This window comes from Entelurus aequoreus, linkage group LG04 (genome assembly GCF_033978785.1).
Source record: "Entelurus aequoreus isolate RoL-2023_Sb linkage group LG04, RoL_Eaeq_v1.1, whole genome shotgun sequence".
Classification (NCBI taxonomy): domain Eukaryota; kingdom Metazoa; phylum Chordata; class Actinopteri; order Syngnathiformes; family Syngnathidae; genus Entelurus; species Entelurus aequoreus.
In genome coordinates this window covers 17,960,775-17,981,964 of record NC_084734.1, presented here as the reverse complement: position 1 = coordinate 17,981,964, position 21,190 = coordinate 17,960,775, and the positions used below count along the sequence as shown (strand labels likewise).

The following is a 21,190-nucleotide window of genomic DNA, read 5'->3' as shown; positions in this document are numbered from 1 at the left end:
CTTTTGATATTTTTCATACACAAAGTTAGCTTCCGTGTATGTCTATCTATTATTCATCAAAGTTTTAAAGCCCAACGAGGCGTCACAACTTCACTAGGCTCATAAATGTCTTAAAAATAATCTCTACCAAGAAAAAACATTTTGTCAAAGTATTTTTCCATTATGCTACAGTAATTCACTGTTTTGATAAGCCTTTATACTAGTAGATGTGTCACCTAAACCTACTTTGGAGGATTACACTGTATCTGAAGCAAATCATCCCAGCTAATGCAGCGTCCTGTATTCTACCAAACATGGACTATCATTTTTGACAAGTTTGGGGTCTGAACCAGGATTAGAAGTTGCACAGTAACTCACGATATTACCGCAATATTTTGTAACCAATTTGAATAGAATCAGCGTTTATACTTGTGGAAAACCAGCTACTGTATATTATTTTGAATTTTAAATATTCACTATTCAGTGTTTCCCAAAGGACTGCAATCTATTGGTGGCGGTGGGATCGCATAAATTGCTATGATGCATATGCATGTCATTTTTATGGATGCTGTGGTAGACAAAGTGAGCTCCAGTACATGCTAACATTGCATGTTATTATTGTAGGTTAGCAACAAAAACATAGCTATGTGAGATGCATGCTAACATTGCATTTGGACATCATACTGGGTTAGCAACACTAGCATAATTATTGAAGCTACATGCTAACATTACAATCCAACATCATGTTAGTTTAGCACCACTAGTATGGCTTGACAGTTGGCAAAGAACATGGCGCTGTTTCAAGACGTGTAGCAGTTTTAAGATGTGTAGCAAAGCCCAACCAAGAACATTATGAGGGGTTGTTTAAGCACCTCTTCTCTCAAAGTAAAGCAAACACGTAAGGAAGATTATGGATTTTTGTTGCATTTGTTGTTCATAAACAGACTTTAGAGATGTACTGTATATAATCGATATTAGCACACTTTCGCATAATAGATAATTTTTAAGAATCCAAAACGCTTGCGACAAAACGGCTCATATTATTTTCTCCTGAAATCATTTTGTGGATGGATTGTAGCCTCCTTGAAGCTCCTGAAATAGCTCGATAACGCAGAGTCTGAACAATAAGCACGGCCGAGTCGGGGAAATGGGCCTCGGGTGTGAAAGCTAATGCTCGCTGAGGGTCCTCATGAAGACTTGCTGAGGAAGCTAATTAGTCTGATGATTATTCGTGTATGGCTGACTGACTTGCTGTAATCGCACCGATTCCAATCAACACTTGAACACACACAAGCTCAGGGGGACGGGCGTTGTGTTGTTTGTGTGTCAGAAAGCCGCCTGGGACAACTCAACTTCAGTGTGAGTCAGCAGGAAGAATCTCTCATAAAGAATCCCCCAAAAGGCGGAAGGAAATCTGCCGGTGGCGGCGTTGATTGTCGGAAAAATTATCCAGAATTTTGCTATCCAAGGACACTGCTGACAGTTGAAAGATTAGCGCTTGTCCTGTTGTGTTTCATAATCACACAAGCTGATGAATACGTGATTATGGATTATTGGATATGTGAGCACTCAGAGGATAAAATGAATGAAAAGTTGCACGATGAGGAATACTTTGACCAAAAATTAACTGATTAAATGTTCAACGTTTTATAAGAAATTAGAAATGTGCAATTATCAATAATTGTTAGAATTGATCTTGAGGTTGGTTTTGGTTCTTTGTGGTTATGTCGTGTTGTTCAATTCTTACTTTGAGGCCTGAAACACAAAAGAATATGTTTTATGGTAGCAACTAGGGGTGTCCTGATCTATTATGGATATCGACTGTCAGTCCAATAAGAAAAAACAAGTATTGGATGGTATCAGCTTGCATGTAAAATGTGAGATATAATCTCCAATACAAGCAGTCCTGCAGCGTGTTTACTTGTGCAAAGCTGGACAGCCAGTTAACATTTAAATGCCCTCCAATAAGCACACAAGTCTGCTCTTTTCTTGTATTTTAGTCAAGTCATTTATGTACAAAAGGTAGGCTATAGGCTACTAGGAGGTAGCAGCTACACAACAGCCAAGCACAGCTTGGCACACAAGCTAGACATACGTAGTAAGTCCTACATTGAACAATATTGCAGTCTAAAACAGCACATTTGTAAATGGTAACTGTATTATACTTGTACAGCGCTTTTCTGCCTTCAAGGTACTCAAAGCGCTGTAACACTATATCCACATTCAGACATTCATACACAGATGGTGGGAGCTGCCATGCAAGGCTCTAATCACGGCCCATCAGGAGCAAGGGTGAAGTGTTTTGCTCAAGGACACAACAGACGTGACTAGAACGGCGGATGCCGGGGATCGAACCAGGAACCCAAAGGTTGCTGGCACGGCCGCTCTATCGACCGTGCCACGGCATCCCCAATCAATTGTGAATATAAACAAGTATCAAATAATTATAGTTGTATATTACTTACACAACAAAGTCTACAAGGCAGAAAGGTCCACTCCAGACCCTTGCAGCGCACGTCTGGAGTCGCTACCGCATATTGCTGATGCCGACCCCCTGCCACATTTGCCTTCGCACATGATAATATGGTTGAGTAACACCGGCGGCTGGCGGCTCCTCTTTGTTAACAAGAGGTAACACAAGCCGGTAATAATAGTCAACAGAACAGCCAACAAACTGCCACTGCTAACTGCCAAAGCTAACAAAGTTCTGCTGAAACCTCCGCTGACGTCAGACGCCGCTTGGCACCAGACACCGCCTTTTAAAGGCACACACACGCACACGTTGCTTTTATAAACTTCTCTCAACTGCATACGACATACATTTAAAGTTTTTTTTTAAAAAACGCATTAATTACTTTTTGTGGTAAGTAACGAGTAATTGTTATTAATTAGTTTTTTAAACTAATTCTCAAAACACTACTATTAACAGTAATGTGGTGTTTAGTTTAAACTAAACTCTTTGCACGTTTTGTTTAAAGCACAGATATCTATGTCGTATATCGCGATTCGGTCTAAATAAAATATCAGTTCTGATCCATATTACCCAGCCTAATTCCCGCTTGTACCGGGTTAATATTGATATTGATCAATACTCAGGGCTCCAATAATGGTATTGTATCAGAAGTGAAAAAGTTGTATTGGACACCCTTACTAGCAATGAGCGGAGGATGGGCCTAAAGGGGATGCCTCTTTTCAAGTAGCCACCAGGTCAGCAAAAGTCGGCAAGTGAGGTTGCGTAACGGCTGCTGAACAGCACTGCCATGGAACGTCTCCACCATCCGCCAATCACCACTGCCATTTTTGATGTGCATTGTTGCCGTGCAGAGAAGTAATGCGGAATTTTACGAGATTTCGCGGCTGCGTGCATAATCATGTGATAAGGGGAGTTGTAGTAAAGCAAACCACATGCAGTTTATTCTGTCCTTCCAGAGGAGCAGAAGCAAATAAATTTGGTTCTGCATTTGATATACGTAACAGCTGCTATACTGCCACACCGTGGAACGTCTTCAGCTATGCCGTCCATCAATACCCACAGACGGGCATCTGTGACCGCACAGACTTGAATTGAAAAAGACGCTAACCACACCCTGTGTCAGCTGGTAATTGACACAGGACCCCATACAGCTGTCCAGGATTTTTCCTGTATTATGATTCTTTGATTTTGGACCTGCCCTGCGATGAGGTGGCGACTTGTCTAGGGTGTACCCCGCCTTCCGTCCGAATGCAGCTGAGATAGGCTCCAGCACCCCCCGCGACCCCGAAAGGGACAAGCGGTAGAAAATGGATGGATGGATGGATAGATTTTGGACCTCCAGAATCTTATTCGGATCAATTTGTATTTATGCATGACTTTGTGTACCACACAAGCAGATTTTGGCTAAGTTGATCCGATGTGTAACGGCAACCGGCAAATAAAAAAAGCTCTGCACAAACTTAGCGCAGGGTTGTGGTATGACACCGGCTTGGCAGCACCATGCGCAGAGGGTCCGCATAGGTTGGAAACTGACACATTGACTAGAATGGAAACCGAAATAGTCCGCACCTACGGTAGCGCTGTTCCGCAGCCGTACCACATCCAGTGGAAATCCGGGGTAATAAAGGCTTGGGTCCCTATTAGGCCAAAAAACATTTTCCGCTGTGGCTGTAGGCAACCTCCTGCTGTTGTTGTTTTACGAACTCCACAATATGGCAGTAGCTGCATGAAGTATGACGAGTGATCAGCATGCGCTGTAAAAAGACGGCTGTTGCTGTAAAAGTCATTATACATATTTTGTATACATTGTTAAATGATTATACATGTATTATATGTATACATTGTTACATCACTAGATGTATATTATATATACATTGTTAAAGGCCTACTGAAATGACATTTTCTTATTTAAACGGGGATAGCAGGTCCATTCTAAGTGTCAAACTTGATCATTTCGCGATATCGCCATATTTTTGCTAAAAGGATTTAGTAGAGAACATCGACGATAAAGTTCGCAACTTTTGGTCGCTGATAAAAAAAGCCTTGCCTGTACCGGAAGTAGCGTGACGTCACAGGTTGTGGAGCTCCTCACATCTGCACATTGTTTACAATCATGGCCACCAGCAGCGAGAGCGATTCGGACCGAGAAAGCGACGATTACCCCATTAATTTGAGCGAGGATGAAAGATTCGTGGATGAGGAAAGTGAGAGTGAAGGATTAGAGGGCAGTGGAAGCGATTCAGATAGGGAAAATGCTGTGAGAGGCGGGTGGGACCTTATATTCAGCTGGAAATGACTAAAACAGTAAATAAACACAAGACATACAGTATATATACTCTATTAGCCACAACAAAACCAGGCTTATATTTAATATGCCACAAATTAATCCCGCATAACAAACACCTCCCCTCTCCCGTCCATATAACCCGCCAATACAAATCAAACACCCGCACAACACACTCAATCTCACAGCCCAAAGTACCGTTCACCTCCCCAAAGTTCATACAGCACATATATTTCCCCAAAGTTACGTACGTGACATGCACATAGCGGCACGCACGTACGGGCAAGCGATCAAATGTTTGGAAGCCGCAGCTGCGTACTCACGGTAGCGCGTATCCAACTCAAAGTCCTCCTGGTAAGAGTCTCTGTTGTCCCAGTTCTCCACAAGCCAATGGTAAAGCTTGACTGTCATATTTCGGGAATGTAAACAATGAAACACCGGCTACGTGTTTGTGTTGCTGCAGCCGGCCGCTAATACACCGCTTCCCACCTACAGCTTTCTTCTTTGCTGTCTTCATTGTTCATTAAACAAATTGCAAAAGATTCACCAACACAGATGTCCAGAATACTGTGGAATTTTGCGATGAAAACAGACCACTTAATAGCTGGTTACAATGGTGTCCCAAAATGTCCGCTACAATCCGTGACGTCACGCGCAAACGTCATCATACCGAGACGTTTTCAGCAGGATATTTTGCGGGAAATTTAAAATTGCACTTTACTAATCTAACCCGGCCGTATTGGCATGTGTTGCAATGTTAAGATTTCATCATTGATATATAAACTATCAGACTGCGTGGTCGGTAGTAGTGGGTTTCAGTAGGCCTTTAAATTATCTTACATATATACATTATTATATTATTATACATATGTTAGATGCATTGCTACATCATTATACATATTGTGTATACATTGTTACATAATTATGTGCATATTGTATATGCATTGATACATCATTATACATATATACATTGTTACATCCTTATAAATATTATAAAAACAGTGTTACGTCATTATACAAAATTAAGGACTCACTGCGGGGGGGGGGGAGTCCGCTTCATTGATAAAATCCCCCAAGTGAAGGTTCCGCAAGCCGAAGGCTAACTAGCTAAAATGCTATCTGTGAATGAATGAATGAACAAATAAATGAAGCCTTCGTACGCCAAGACATGGTCCGCACACAGAGGCATATTTGGCACAATGTCAACATTGGTGAACCGAAAAGGGTGCAAATAGAGGTGTTTGTGAATCGAGGTTCCACTGTATGTAAATTGTTACATCATTATACATTGTATATACATTGTTACATCATTATATTTATATACATTATATATATACATTCTTACATAATTATAAATTGTATTGAATATACATTGTTACATAATTAAACATTGTATGTACATTGTTACATAATTGTATATATATGCATTGTTATATAATTATACATTTATTGTTTATATATTCTAACATCATTATACATTTATTGTATATACATTGTTACATCATTATATATATTAAGGTCCTAGCCTGCTGAATTGTGTGTAAACAGCTGCTAATAACGACTACATTCCACACGAATGTCGGCTAATTCCCTGGCAGAAAATAAATGATTTGTTGCCGACAGAGATGAGGAAGTCACTTTTTATTTTGCTGGCTGACATCAAAGCGTAAAAAAACCTTTACAGATCTTTCTATCATCCTCGACCGTCTGAGGGGAGCGACCACCTACTGGTGGCCTTCAGGCTTCCAATCTGCCGCTTCGTCATTTCATACTTGCATGCAAAATATTCTGCATGCATGATGAATGTACTCATACTTTGTACTTGTATTCATAGTACACACATCTTGGTTCTAAAATACAGCATATTTTAAACTGTTGATTAATGGACACTTTCATGTGCAGTTGACTTTATAGGCGGCTTCGACTCGTACGGATACCAAGGACCTCAGAAGACCTCCCACCTCCAACTACAACCCATGTACATGTAAGTAGTACTCACTAAATACGCTTGCACATGTAAGTAATACTCACTAAATGCACATGTACATGTAAGTATTGCACACTAAATATACATGTAAGTAGTACGGACTAAATACCCTTGCACGTGTTAGTAGTATTCACTAAATGCAAATGTACATGTAAGTATTGCTCATTAAATATATATATACATGTATGAATCACTAAATATACACATACATGTAAGTAGGACTCACTAAATGTACATGTCAGCATTGCTCATTAAATATATTGTACATATACATGTAAGTAGTATATACCAATTACACATGTACATGAAAATATTAAGCCATTAAATATACATGTACATATAAGTATCACTCATAAATACACATATATACATGTAAGTAGTATTCACGAAATACATGTACATGTAAGTAGTACTCCCTAGTTACACATGTGCATGTAAATAGAACTCACCGAATCCATGTACATGTAAGTATTACACATTCAATAAATGTAAGTAATACACACTAAATTCATGTGAATATTTAAGAATGATACACTAAATACACATGAACATATTCACTGAACAAAAATATAAACACAACACTTTTGTGTTTGCTCCCATTTGTCATGAGTCGATCTCAAAGATTTAAAACTTTTACTATATACACAAAATACATTCCGACTCAGCTCCTTTTTCACCACAACGGATCGATACAGCGTCCGCATTACTGAAGACGCCGCACTGATCCGCCTGTCGATCTCACGATCCACTCTTCCCTCACTCGTGAACAAGACTCCAAGGTACTTGAACTCCTCCACTTGGGGCAGGGTCTCCTCCGCAACCCGGAGATGGCACTCCACCCTTTTCCGGGCGAGAACCATGGACTCTGACTTGGAGGTGCTGATTCTCATCCCAGTCGCTTCACACACAGCTGCGAACCGATCCAGTGAGAGCTGAAGATCCTGGCAAGATGAAGCGATCAGGACCACATCATCTGCAAAAAGCAGAGACCTAATCCTGCAGCCACCAAACCAGATCCCCTCAACGCCCTGACTGCACCGAGAAATTCTGTCCATAAAAGTTCTGAACAGAATCTGTGACAAAGGGCAGCCTTGGCGGAGTCCAACCCTCACTGGAAACGTCCGACTTACTGCCGGCAATGCGGACCAAGCTCTGGCACTGATCATACAGGGAGCGGACCGCCACAATCAGACAGTCCGATACCCCATACTCTCTGATCACTCCCCACAGGACTTCCCGAGGGACACGGTCGAATGCCTTCTCCAAGTCCACAAAACACATGTAGACTGGTTGGGCAAACTCCCATGCACCCTCAAGGACCCTGCCGAGAGTATAGAGCTGGTTCACAGTTCCACGACCAGGACGAAAACCACACTGTTCCTCCTGAATCCGAGGTTCGACTATCCGGCGTAGCCTCCTCTCCAGTACACCTGAATAGACCTTACCGGGAAGGCTGAGGAGTGTGATCCCACGATAGTTGGAACACACCCTCCGGTTCCCCTTCTTAAAGAGAGGAACCACCACCCCGGTCTGCCAATCCAGAGGTAGCGCCCCCGATGTCCACTACCTTGGCATAATACAAAATAATTAACATTTCAATGCAGCCTGCTGAATATTTTCAAACCATAGAAATGAACAAGGTCTGCATGAAGCAGGAAGGAAGCAAAAGTGCGGAACTGTCTGGACCAAACATTTGTGTCCTAGATCCCAAATAATTACTCAAAAGGCATTTTGCTCTTTTAAGACTTTTTTCCTTGCCAAATCCCCTCATGAGTGACTACAACCATGCAGGAGATTATTATTCAGTAATCACGCGTGTGGAATGTTCTACAGAACTGTAAATAAAGTGATTTGGACTAAAAATGGCAGCAGGTTGTGAAAGAGTGCGCGTGAGCAAACGGATTGTAGAAACAAAGAATGACAGATGAAATGTTCCACTAAACAGAGAAGAAAGGCAATAAAGGCACATTCTCTACTTTTATGTGTCCCTGATGGAGGATATAACACACATCATAAATCATTACCCCCCCCCCCAAACACACACACACACACACGCACGCACAGAGCAACACAAAAGATGCTGTGTTAATGCACTCACACACACACAAAGACAAACATTATCAATATGCTATCATTGTTCCTGCAGCTGTTGTCCTTTCACTTTCTGTTGATTGGCTGTGGCCAAAGGGAACAATAAATTGGTGTGTCCCAGAGGAAATCTCTAACGCTCTTGTCACACCTTGACACACACATGCACGCGCGCACACACACACACATTTCAGCACAATTATTGCCTCCAGAAATATTTACAAAGTGCTTCTTTGCAAAGAAAAATAAAATCTTCAGCTGATCTTGTTGACCTTTTGTGTTCCACACGGCTGAATCGCCAGGACGCTTCACTAGGTACACCTGCACACAGTAACGAGATAATAACCACATTCATGGTGTTTCGTGTTAAATTAACATATACTTATGTTTATTCAACATTCTTTGCTTTATATCTCATTTGAGCATTTTTTATTTAGTTTTTTCATTGATTTCCATCCATCCATCCATTTTTTTACTACTGCTTTGTCCCTCCTGGGGTCCCAGCTGCACTGGGGCGGAAGGCGGGGCACCTCATCACAGGGCCAACACAGATAGACAGACAACATTCACACTCACATTCACACACTAGGGCCAATTTAGTGTTGCCAATCAACCTATCCCCAGGTGCATGTCTTTGGAGGTGGGAGGAGCCAGAGTACCCGGTCACAGTCACGGGGAGGACATGCAAACTCCACACAGAAAGACCCCGAGTCCGGGAATTGAACCCATGACCTTCTCTTCTATTCTGCCCCTTTTCATTGATTTGAGAAATAACATAAATACATGATTGACTTAAATGTAGTATAAACTCACCTTCTAGTGTGATTGTATTATTGTGTGAACGCTGGAAATACATGAAGTATTCTAAATATTATTCCACCCTATTTTTCATTAAATTCAAACCATTCCACTTTGAAAATGTTTGAAATGCACAGGACATTTTTGCCCATTCAAAATGGATGGACAATTTTTTAAACTTCCACAATGGTCAACAAATTCAATGTAAGTGAATTGCTAGCATACTACCTTTAGTAATGTTTTACTTTTTTCAAACATATCCAGGAATTCCACATTTTCTAAGAATATTTTTCCATTAAAAATAAATAGGTCATTTTTCAACCGATTCAAACTGCTCCAAAGTCAAAATGCTCCTTATGTTAGTCAATCGCAAGCATGCTAATGTTTGAATGTTGACATTTTAAGCACTTTTTGCAGGTATGAAACTAAAGATCATATATTTTGGTACTTGACGCAACTGTTGGCTTGCTGACATTTCATGCTAGGTTGTGTAGCTTATTGCAGATACACACCTCAACTGTATTTTTGTGTTACCTGACGCCATCTGTCTAGCATCTGTCAGCATTTCAGTTTGGCTGTTCAGCATTCACACCAGTTTCTACTGAAATGGCTCTTTCAAGTTATACTTAGTTTTTCATTTGTCGCAGTGAACAAAATATGTAAATTATTTATTTAGAAATAGAATTGAATAGAAAGTAATTTATTGATCCCTGGGGGAAATTCAGCACCACAGTTCGCTCACAATAGACAATAATAATAATAAATAATATAATATATTATATATATAATACCGTTATATGAATAATATAAATATATTCTACATTTAAGTGCAGTCAAGGAACTAGTAGACTAGAATTAGTAATACTAATTACTAAATGTGCTACTTACTAAAGCACTTTCTAAGAAGAGCAGTTACATTTATGGTGTTTTCACTCCAGAAGTCACCAAATAAATAGAATTTTTGTAAAACAAAAAGCAAAAACACAATTGATTAATTAATACAATATGATCAAAACCTAAAAAATCTTCATTGATACGATTTTTATTTGTGGAAAAATGTTGACAAATGTCTTTTTTTTTGTTATGTGCACCATGAAAACACAATAATAAGTAGTGATGGGTCCAACGATACTGAAACATTGATGCATTGTGAAACATGAGGAGTGATACTGTGTGCCTCCATGTCTTAACTTCCAGTGTCAATACATCCAGTGAGTGTGCCAAACACTCACTGAGGTTTAATTTACCTACTCAGTGGCCTAGTGGTTAGAGTGTCCACCCTGAGATCGGTAGGTTGTGAGTTCAAACCCCGGCCGAGTCATACCAAAGACTATAAAAATGGGACCTATTACCTCCCTGCTTGGCACTCAGCATCAAGGGTTGGAATTGGGGGTTAAATCACCAAAAATGATTTCCACCACCGGTCCCCTCACCTCCCAGGGGGTGAACAAGGGGATGGGTCAAATGCAGAGGACAAATTTCACCACACCTAGTGTGTGTGTGTGTGTGTGTGTGTGACAATCATTGGTACTTTAACTTTAACTTAACTTTACCAAGCATTAATAATAATAATAAATACATCAGAATTGACCCGTTCCAGGGTCAAACTTTGGCCATTATCAAACAATTTAACGTTCTAATCAGTCATTCAAGTGTAAAAAGAAGTTAGCCCCTGGTGACAGTAAAAAAAAACATTTTAAACATGTTTTGCTTCCAAACAATGTTAGGTATTTTCTAAAGATTGTGTATTTTGTCTTTTCAGGTCCAAATAAAAGACCAGGAACTTCTTTAGAAGAGCTGCCTTACTGCTTTGTTTTGTGTTTGTTTGTTTCTACTCTAAAAGTATTTTTGAGGAAGGAAACAAGAGGACACTGAGTCCTTCCAGTGTTTCTCTGATGAAGTAAGAGTGACTTCTGGTGGTGGGAGTCACTTACTGCATTAGCGGCTATAAAAACATTTTTGAGCACCTTCATGGCCAACTTCTGGAACTTTCCCTTGCTCTTTAGTGCCTGGTGAGACTTCCTGACAACAACAACAACAACCAAACAAGGAATGTCTGACATCTTTTTTTTCTACTTCCTCAAAAGTTTGGATTGTGGATGTTAGCAAAGCATCACAGACATTTTAAAAAGACACAAAGCGACGTCCAAACGTGCTAAAACGAATTCATGTTTACATCTTTGACAAGACTTTTTTAATCAAAGAACTTTTTGTGCTTTTTCAGACCTCGGTTGTCTGAATAATTTGTCTTCCAGCCACAAGAGGCGGGCAGGAAGAAGACGAGGGAGAGGTCAGGCAGCCTTTTTTTCTTTCTTTTTTTTGCTTGTTTGCCAGTAGCATTCATCCCTAACTAAGAAATGTCCCAAAGTTGACGTGTTGGCGCGACACAAATGACAATCACAGTCAGGGCGGCCTCCATTTGTAACTCATTTAAGGTCAAAAAACAATGTTTAATTCTTAAAGAGACACACACGTCCTGTTTTCCTTGGTAAATCCTCTGTGACTCAAATTGTGCAGAATTCTCACAAAATGTAAACTATCCAACCACTCCAGACTAAAATTGGTATGTTGTATTACTCACAACAATGTGGGGAAAAACACAGCAAAAAACATGTTTTTTGTGAACAAACATTTGTAACCGCTACAAATAACAAATCCCAAAACGGACAAACATTTAATTTGACGTAGATATAGACAAAAATAATAGGATAGCCGTATGTCTAATCATTTTTTTTAGTGTGACCTTGTGATCAAATCATAATACAATGTCTTCACGTCTTTAAAACATCTTTACCTGCCCTTTAAACAAATTCAAGCGAGCAACAAGCAGAACGCTAATAAGTTCACTTCATCGCCTCTTAGTGACCACCAAGAATATTGCGTGAGTTTTGTATCATGGCTTACGTCGCTTCTTTTACGTCCAGTTGACTGCTGACGTCACAGCCTGCAAGTGTGAGACGCTTTTGTTTTGTTTTGGTGCTTTGTTGAGAAGGGTATAGCTGCGGGGGTGACGACAACAGAAGTGGACCGTGTTTTAAAGACAGGAGACTTGATTTGTAACGTGAACCAAGATGGCTCACGCAACGCACCATTGGTTGTTATTATTTTGGTTGCTGATTACCGTATTTTTCGGACTATAAGTCGCAGTTTTTTTCATAGTTTGGCCGGGGGTGCGACTTATACTCTGGAGCGACTTATGTGTGAAATTATTAACACATTACCGTACCAAATAATATTATTTAGCTCATTCACGTAAGAGACTAGACGTATAATATTTCATCGGATTTAACGATTAGGAGTGACAGATTGTTTGGTAAACGTATAGCATGTTCTATATATTATCCCAAAAAAATTCGACTTATACTCCAGTGCGACTTATACATGTTTTTTTCCTTCTTTATTATGCATTTTCAGCCAGTGCGACTTATACTCCGGTGCGACTTATACTCCAAAAATACGGTATTTACAACTCTAACCCTAACCACAACCCAAACCTCTCTGTAACCTTAACTTATGTTCAGTAGTCATTTTTGTTCATTTCTGTGTTAGGTATTGTCTCTCCAGCTTCTTCTTTAAGTGGGCGCAACCTAGAGTAGTTCTGTGCGGCCGCAGCTTGGTTTAATTGGCTTTGTTTGGCCTAAATTTAAAAAATGGTTGATTTACTTCAGAAGACATTTTGTCACTGCAAGATTTACTGAGCTGCCTGATCGGCTTGTGCATGAGCCAAAAGTCAGCAACTTTTCTTCCTCACTCTACAAAGTTTTTCCAAATTAAAGTTGTCCCTCATTTATATGTTCATAGTTAGAGCATAAAAGCACTGTTTATGACCTTCTAAATATTGTTTTAAACATAATTAGACTCATTTAAACATGAAATAAGACCCATATAGTCACCTTTACACCCGTTTCATCCAAAAGGGTGTTCTGCTGTAGATTACAGTCCTCACCAGTAGCCTGAAGAATCCTCCAAGCGTCATTGCTATGGTTGTCACCCGGCCACTACAACACGAATAGGCTTGGAAATACTTTATCACATGCTGGGTGATTGCTCCTAGTTAGAACTGGGCTTCCATGTGCTGAAACCACAGGCCTAAGTTGTTCTGCGAAAACTTAGTTAACTTAACAGTCGCAGCTGCGACCATTAGCCGTGTTAGCATTACCCGTCTTGCGTTGTCATTCCACATCACTCACATAAAGGCTCACCAATGTCATGTGCATCATCTCCACTTAGCATTGCCCCGACAGCTGCTGATAGCAGTCTTGTTAGCACTAAGTGGTGCACCAGTACTGGTATGTGTCACGTCTCGTCTTTTGACATTGTCACTCCAAAGTCTTACCAGTGTGGAGATGTGTTATTGATGAGGCAGGAGTCAATGATGAAGTCCATTAAAAAGTTGTACCGCCAAAAGTTAGTTAACTTGATTGTCGCGGTGAAGATAGCGCTAAGAGTAGCAGCTATATTGTCAGCATTGGTCACCTTAAAGGCCTACTGAAATTTTTTTTTTATTATTTAAACGGGTATAGCAGATCCATTCTCTGTGTCATACTTGATCATTTCGCGATATTGCCATATTTTTGCTGAAAGGATTTAGTAGAGAACAACAACGATAAAGTTCGCAACTTTTGGTCGCTGATAAAAAAAAAGCCTTGCCCCTACCGGAAGTAGCGTGACGTCACAAGCTGGAGTGCTGCTCACATTTCCCCATTGTTTACACCAGCAGCGAGAGAGATTTGGACCGAGAAAGCGACGATTACCCCATTAATTTGAGCGAGGATGAAAGATTTGTGGATGAGCAAAGTGAGAGTGAAGGACTACAGTGCAGTGCAGGACGTATCTTTTTTCGCTCTGACCGTAACTTAAGTACAAGGGTTCATTGGATTCCACACTTTCTCCTTTTTCTATTGTGGATCACGGATTTGTATTTTAAACCACCTCGGATACTATATCCTCTTGAAAATGAGAGTCGAGAACGTGAAATGGACATTCACAGTGACTTTTATCTCCACGACAATACATCGGCGAAACACTTTAGCTACGGAGCTAACGTGATAGCATCGGGCTCAAATGCAGATATAAAAAGAAATAAACCCCTGACTGGAAGGATAGACAGAAAATCAACAATACTATTAAACCCTGAACATGTAAATACACGGTTAATGCTTTCCAGCTTGGCGAAGATTAACAATACTGTTGCTAACGACGCCATTGAAGCTAACTTAGCAACGGGACCTCACAGAGCTATGATAAAAAACATTAGCGCTCCACCTACGCCAGCCAGCCCTCATCTGCTCATCAACACCCGTGCTCACCTGCGTTCCAGCGATCGACGGAAGGGCGAAGGACTTCACCCGATCATCCGTGCGGTCGGCGGCTAGCGTCGGCTAGCGCGTCTGCTATCCAAGTCAAAGTCCTCCTGGATGTCTTGCTACAGCCAGCCGCTAATACACTGATCCCACCTACAACTTTCTTCTTTGCAGTCTTCATTGTTCATTAAACTAATTGCAAAAGATTCACCAACACAGATGTCCAGAATACTGTGGAATTTTGAGATGAAAACAGAGCTTTTTTGTATTGGATTCAAAGGTGTACCAATACTTCCGTTTAACTAGTGACGTCACTCGCATATGTCATCATACAAAGATGTTTTCAACCGGAAGTTTAGCGGGAAATTTAAAATTGCACTTTATAAGTTAACCCGGCCGTATTGGCATGTGTTGTAATGTTAAGATTTCATCATTGATATATAAACTATCAGACTCTGTGGTCGGTAGTAGTGGGTTTCAGTAGGCTTTTAACCTGGAAAGGGAGGTCCCGCTAGGTGAATATATTTTCTGATTGCCACAACATAATAGAAAATAAGAGTAATACCACACTGTAATGCATTTAAGACATAAATAGGACTTAATCTAACACTTAAAGCAGCACTAAGTAACTTTACAACCTTCATAAAATATTTTCTCAACTTTTGGAATGATAAATGGACTTACAATTAGTTGAATGACACTTCTGTCATGGCCTGAGGGGTCTGTATCGCTTTTACTGGCACTTAGCAACTTTGAGGAGGGTGGCAGGGTAACCTGCCACACAAAAAATTACAAATGTGCTGACTTGCTTAACGGCATACGTCACTCCCCCTTACCCAATTCGTTAAAAAGACAGAAGCCGATGCGAACGCCTACATGCCACCCGAAAACTAAAAGAAGAAGAAGAACGCCTACGTGCAATTACTGCTATCATGGCCGAAGCTGCAAAACAACCAAAGAAACGAAAAGTTTTGTCTGAGGAGACAAAAAAGTAAAACGGAGCTTACGCGGACACAAAGGACAGTCGGGCTCAACATTGCCCCGGCTTTCACTTGAATAGTGATATTGTTAGCTATCAGAAATTTGCGTGGTAGCAATAAATAGCCACCAGCTTGATAGTTCCCAGTTCCACACTACTTCCTTCGAAAAGACTCTCCCGCCGGTCTTTCTTTGCTTTGGACCTGCATCCTCCCCGATACAGTCTTGGTAATAGTGTCATGTTTGTAGCGCAATCCAAGATCATTTCTTGATAGTGTCTGCTCTTTAACATCGGCATAGCCATTAGAGACGTAATATTTGTACCAAAATTACAGCGGACATCATGTCAGTATGACGCTATATGCGCTAGTCCTCATGGGAAATGTGGTCTTCTTTTGGCCAAACACGACCGCTTTGGTCTTCTGGCACTGCCAAAGTCAACCAAAAGTGAAAGTTCTTTAGTGGGGCTTTAAATTTGGATACAAATATGTAGAACATGCTATGTTAAAGTGAAGCCACAATATTTGAAGCACGATGTGGCAAGGGACATTTTACTTATTTATTTATTTATTTAAACGAAGGTTGGCAAAAGTATTTACAGATAATCAACATCTACTGTTTAAAAACTTAATTAACTTCCATCCACATCGTTCATTCTTCAAATTTGAAACTGTCCTTTTCATTTTAGCTTTGAATCATGGTGACATATTGTTAATTACATTCCCTTAACTAAATAAGCTCGCATTTTTTGCTAATAATTGAAAACTTGTTACATTGCAGGAAGCTATGTTTGCGCATGCGTGTTGCAAATGCAGTCTGTTTATGCACAAACCCATCGGGCAGCAGTGTTTCCAAACATACAATAATTGTATCTTCTGTGAATCAATAACTCCCCAAATCCTACAATGTACGATAGTTTGACTCCTTCAATACTTGGCAGTTAGCAAACACAAACCTGATACATCCTGTTTACAGCCAGGTGAGGGCACTTTTCTGACAGTGGCAGTTTTTTTCCAACAGTTTATTAGAAGGTACAACTACATTACAAGCTGCTCTATACACGGTCTGTGATAATGCTCTAGTATAAGCTACATCAAATAGAGTATATTTATATTGTGGAATAGTTTTCCTCAAAATGCGAAAATTTCAAGGTTCTGGTAAAATAACTTGTCATTTTCCATCTGGCAAAACTGACAAATGCTGTTCTTTTTTTTCCTGTTTTGCCCCAAGTTTCCTCATGAGGGACTCAAACAAGTAATGATTGTGCAGAATTCTCTGGAAGTGTAAAAAAACGGGGAAAAAAAGTGTTTGTCATCTAACATGAATCAATTTAAGTGGACCCCGACTTAAACAAGTTGAAAAACTTATTCGGGTGTTACCATTTAGTGGTCAATTGTACAGAATATGTACTTTACTGTGCAACCTACTAATAAAAGTCTCAACCAAGTCTCAACAACAATTAACAATGATTCCATGCTAACCCGTTTGAGGCTTAAACCCCCAAAAATAGTAAATTATCGAAAAGAAAACCCAATTGTTTCTCTTTTAGTATAATTACTTCCCCAAGTCCTCTCATAAATGAACAATGAAGACTCTTGTCCAATCATTTATGTTAAAAGTGCCAATGGTGTGTGGTTCTGTGCAGAAAGTGTAAACAAACGGGTGGCTTGGGACTAAAAATGACTGCCGATATGAAAATAGCAAAAAAAAAAATGTGTCATCTAACAACAGTTTCTTCTTGCTTTTTAGTAAAAAAAAAAAAAGTTGTACCACAACATTTTGCAGTGTTTGAGGTAAACTTTTTTGGTTTTTGGCCGAAATCCCTCGCCAAAAATGGTAACTTACCCCAAAAAACGCAAAATGTTGCTCTTTTATGACAAATGCTTCCCATAATAAGACACTTGTCCAACTTTTCACATCATAAGTGCCAATGGTGAGTGCATGGTTTCGTGCAGAATTTTCGAGAAGTGTAAACAAACGGACTGCTTGGGGCAAAAAATGTCCGCCGACATAGAAAGAAAGCAAAAAAAGTGAGATTTTTTTTGCGCTTCAACTACTTTTTGGGACTTGCTGGACCAAACATTTGAGGCCTTGTTAAGCAAACTTTTTCTTGACGGACTTGGAAGAAAGTGTGTGTTTTTGCATGAGGTGTCTATCAGATGTTGCATATTTACTCTCATGCCTACTTCCTAGCTACTCTGAGGGAACTTTGTTAAATGCTTCTCCTCAAAGAAATGTGAACTTTTCTCGTTCTTTGTTTTTATAATAGTTTGGAAAAAAACAACCATGTAATCTGTGACAAAGTGTTTCTTGTTTTCTACCGTGTGATGTTGTGTACAATTGTGCTTTATTTTACTAGGCTTTTTTTAGACAGCCGCTAGGGATGGGCATTATAATAATTCTTTGTTAACAATCATCATTTTCAAGCCACAGTAGGAGTGCACTACTCGGCTGCAGCCAGTAGAGGTGCTGTTGTTTGAGTCTCAGCTGGATGCCAGTCCAAAATAAACTGAAGTATCAATCAATCAATCAATGTTTATTTATATAGCCCTAAATCACAAGTGTCTCAAAGGGCTGTACAAGCCACAACGACATCCTCGGTACAGAGCCCACATACGGGCAAGGAAAACTCACCCCAGTGGGACGTCAATGTGAATGACTATGAGAAACCTTGGAGAGGACCGCATATGTGGGTAACCCCCCCCTCTAAGTAGATACCATAAATGCTCTAATTATAGCCAGGGTAAACCGCAAAGAGGACGCTCTGGTAATTGGCTAATTGGAGAAAAGAATGTACTTTTTTTACTTGAATAATGATTTGAAGTGCATGAGAAAGTGCAAAGCAAACAGCAGCTCTCTTGGACCACATGGTCATTCAACAAGTACACAGCAGCAACACAACCAATGTTGTAACAGCGCGAAAGAGCAAACAGCCGAGTCAGCGTTAATACTGTTGACAAGTGTAACATGCATAACTTTCACGCAGACACTTGAGTAGCAACATTTGACATGCATGCCGAGCTAAATGAAGCTGCCGGATGCTGACCGCTTGTAGAAAAAAAGCTACATCTGGAGGTTGCCTACAGCCACAGATGTCAATTCCAATGTTTTTTGGCCAACGCTAATTGTAGACTAGTTAGAGTTGTGTTCTTTTGTACACCACGCTAGGGGTGTCCTAATTCGATATTGGTATGGGTCCGATATTTGCAAAAACATATCAGAATATGGGCTTTCATGTCAAAAATCTGATACAAGCAGTCCTGCAGCGTGTTTACTTGTGCAATGCTGGACAGCCAGTTAACATCTAAATGTCCTCCAATAAACACACAAGGTTGGTCTTTTCTTGTAAGTCATTATCAAAATGTAAACATGGTAGTCTACAGGCTACTAGGAGCTAACAGCTACACAACAGCTAAGCACGCAAGCTAGACATGAATAAAAACTGCCCATCATTGAACAATATTGCAGTCTAAAACAGGACATTTTTCAATTTAAACAAATATCAAATCATTGTAGTTGCATATTGCTTAAACATATAAAATCTTCAAGGCAGAAGCCGATTAGACAGTATCCAGTAACAAACATGTCTGCATCATTCAACTTACTGCATCATGAGCTTAACTTTGTGAATTATTGTGACCACTAGGTGTTGCCAAAACAATTACCACTTCACTTCAACTTGAAGACAGCGTAAGTCTGTCATAAGGTTAGTGTTTTTCATACCTACTATTGTTCTGTTCGGCTAATTTGATTTGATCCAACCATTTCTAACATGCTCCATTACAAAATGATAAACGTAGGTTTGATTTGTGCTGACATCGTATCAGATTAATATCAGTATCAGCCTCTACTCTAGTCTCCAATATTGGTATCGGAAGTGAAAAAGTTTGAGACACCTCTCGACCACACATTTGAATACAGCAGCCTCTTGAGCTGGAGCTTTTACGGTAGCTACATTGTCATATACAACACTGGCACGGAAACAGGAGTTCAGAACATTCTGAGAGATTCTGGCATCTCATTAAAAGTAATAAAATAATGGACTGATATTTTTTACCACAAGGGAATGTGGTCAAATGCCCATCTCTAACAACGAGCATCCCTGTAGAAAACAAAGAAGCTGCAAACTGAAAGTGAAAGCAAAAGAACATAGTTGTATGGGATGTGGACTAGTCGTGCTAATAAATGCAAATAGTTCCATGTAGTAGTAAAGAGCAGCAGTTATTGACAGTGTTCACAGGACAAATTAGACTTTGAAAGAGTCAATAGAGATTGTTGTCTGTGAACTTGTGGACACACAAAGAAAAAATATCTGAAGCCACATTGTGTTTTATGTCAATAAACTTTCAGTCAAGGCTTTGTACGCTTCTCAAATCTCAAAGCACCACCATTTTGTTCAAAGTATAGCATACACTGTTGCACTGAAAACAAAATGTATCTTCATGGCAGCCATTTTGGACAACACAAAGGTTTTTCTACACCTCTACAGCTTTTATTCTTCCAGGGTTTTGCATTTCAAATGGAGCTCTTAGTAACTCATATCTGTCCCTCCACGATTCCGCTGAATTTAATTTTTTTATCGTTGCCGCCTAAAATGCCTGAAATCCCAGCAGATTGTTTTTGCAAAATCTGTGGCTTATTTTTTTTCCATAAGATTAAATCAACTCTGGATTTTATGGATTTGTTATCAACATTTTAAATGTGACCTTAACCTCAAAAAGCACAGGATTTCAACAAAAAATGGAAAACAAATACTGTATTGATGTTTACTCATTTCATACCACGCAGACTTAAAAGTAGACACTAGATGGCAGTAAAAGCACATTCTCAGTTCATGTGTTTGTTTCACGCTTGAAGAGTGTTGGTCCAACTTAAAACATTAATTTATATTCCAACACAGTTACTCCCTCACATTAGGAGCATTTGTGAACTGTTGAGAGCAATTTAAAGTGCTAATTAATGTTAGTAAACAAGAAACGATGAGAGATTATCATCACACTTCAACAGCTCTAACATGTTAAGTGCTGCCTCTTTGCTCGGTCAGCATTGCAAATGAAAACATGTTAATGGTTTTACCTTGGATTATTAAAGGGTAAATACGTATATTAATACATGTAAACTAGGAAGTAAATGTTGATGTACTACATTACCCAGACCAGAAGGTTTAGCGCTGTAGACAGGAACATTAAGTAGGTCTGAGCTATGCGGGAGAACGACAGTTGTGTCGTTTGATCGTTGATATATTGTTACATGTTATTGTCCCTGCTTTGTCTACACAAGAAACAAACATACATTTTAAT

At 39.8% G+C, this 21,190-nt stretch overlaps 1 protein-coding gene across 3 annotated transcripts in view; it reads left to right on the top strand.

The window, feature by feature from the left end:
* LOC133648349 (sodium/potassium-transporting ATPase subunit beta-1-interacting protein 2) overlaps positions 1-21,190 on the top strand; it is a 215,877-nt gene that overhangs the window by 185,891 nt on the left and 8,796 nt on the right. For 2 of the 3 annotated variants that reach the window (XM_062044350.1, XM_062044349.1), the window contains 2 exons: positions 6,639-6,720; positions 11,372-12,918. In XM_062044350.1, coding sequence (XP_061900334.1) covers positions 6,639-6,720; positions 11,372-11,381 — 92 coding nt within the window. In that variant the 3' untranslated portion in view covers positions 11,382-12,918. Of the gene's footprint in view, positions 1-6,638; positions 6,721-11,371; positions 12,919-21,190 lie in introns of those variants that run through there. The other variant, XR_009825851.1, reaches the window with a different exon arrangement.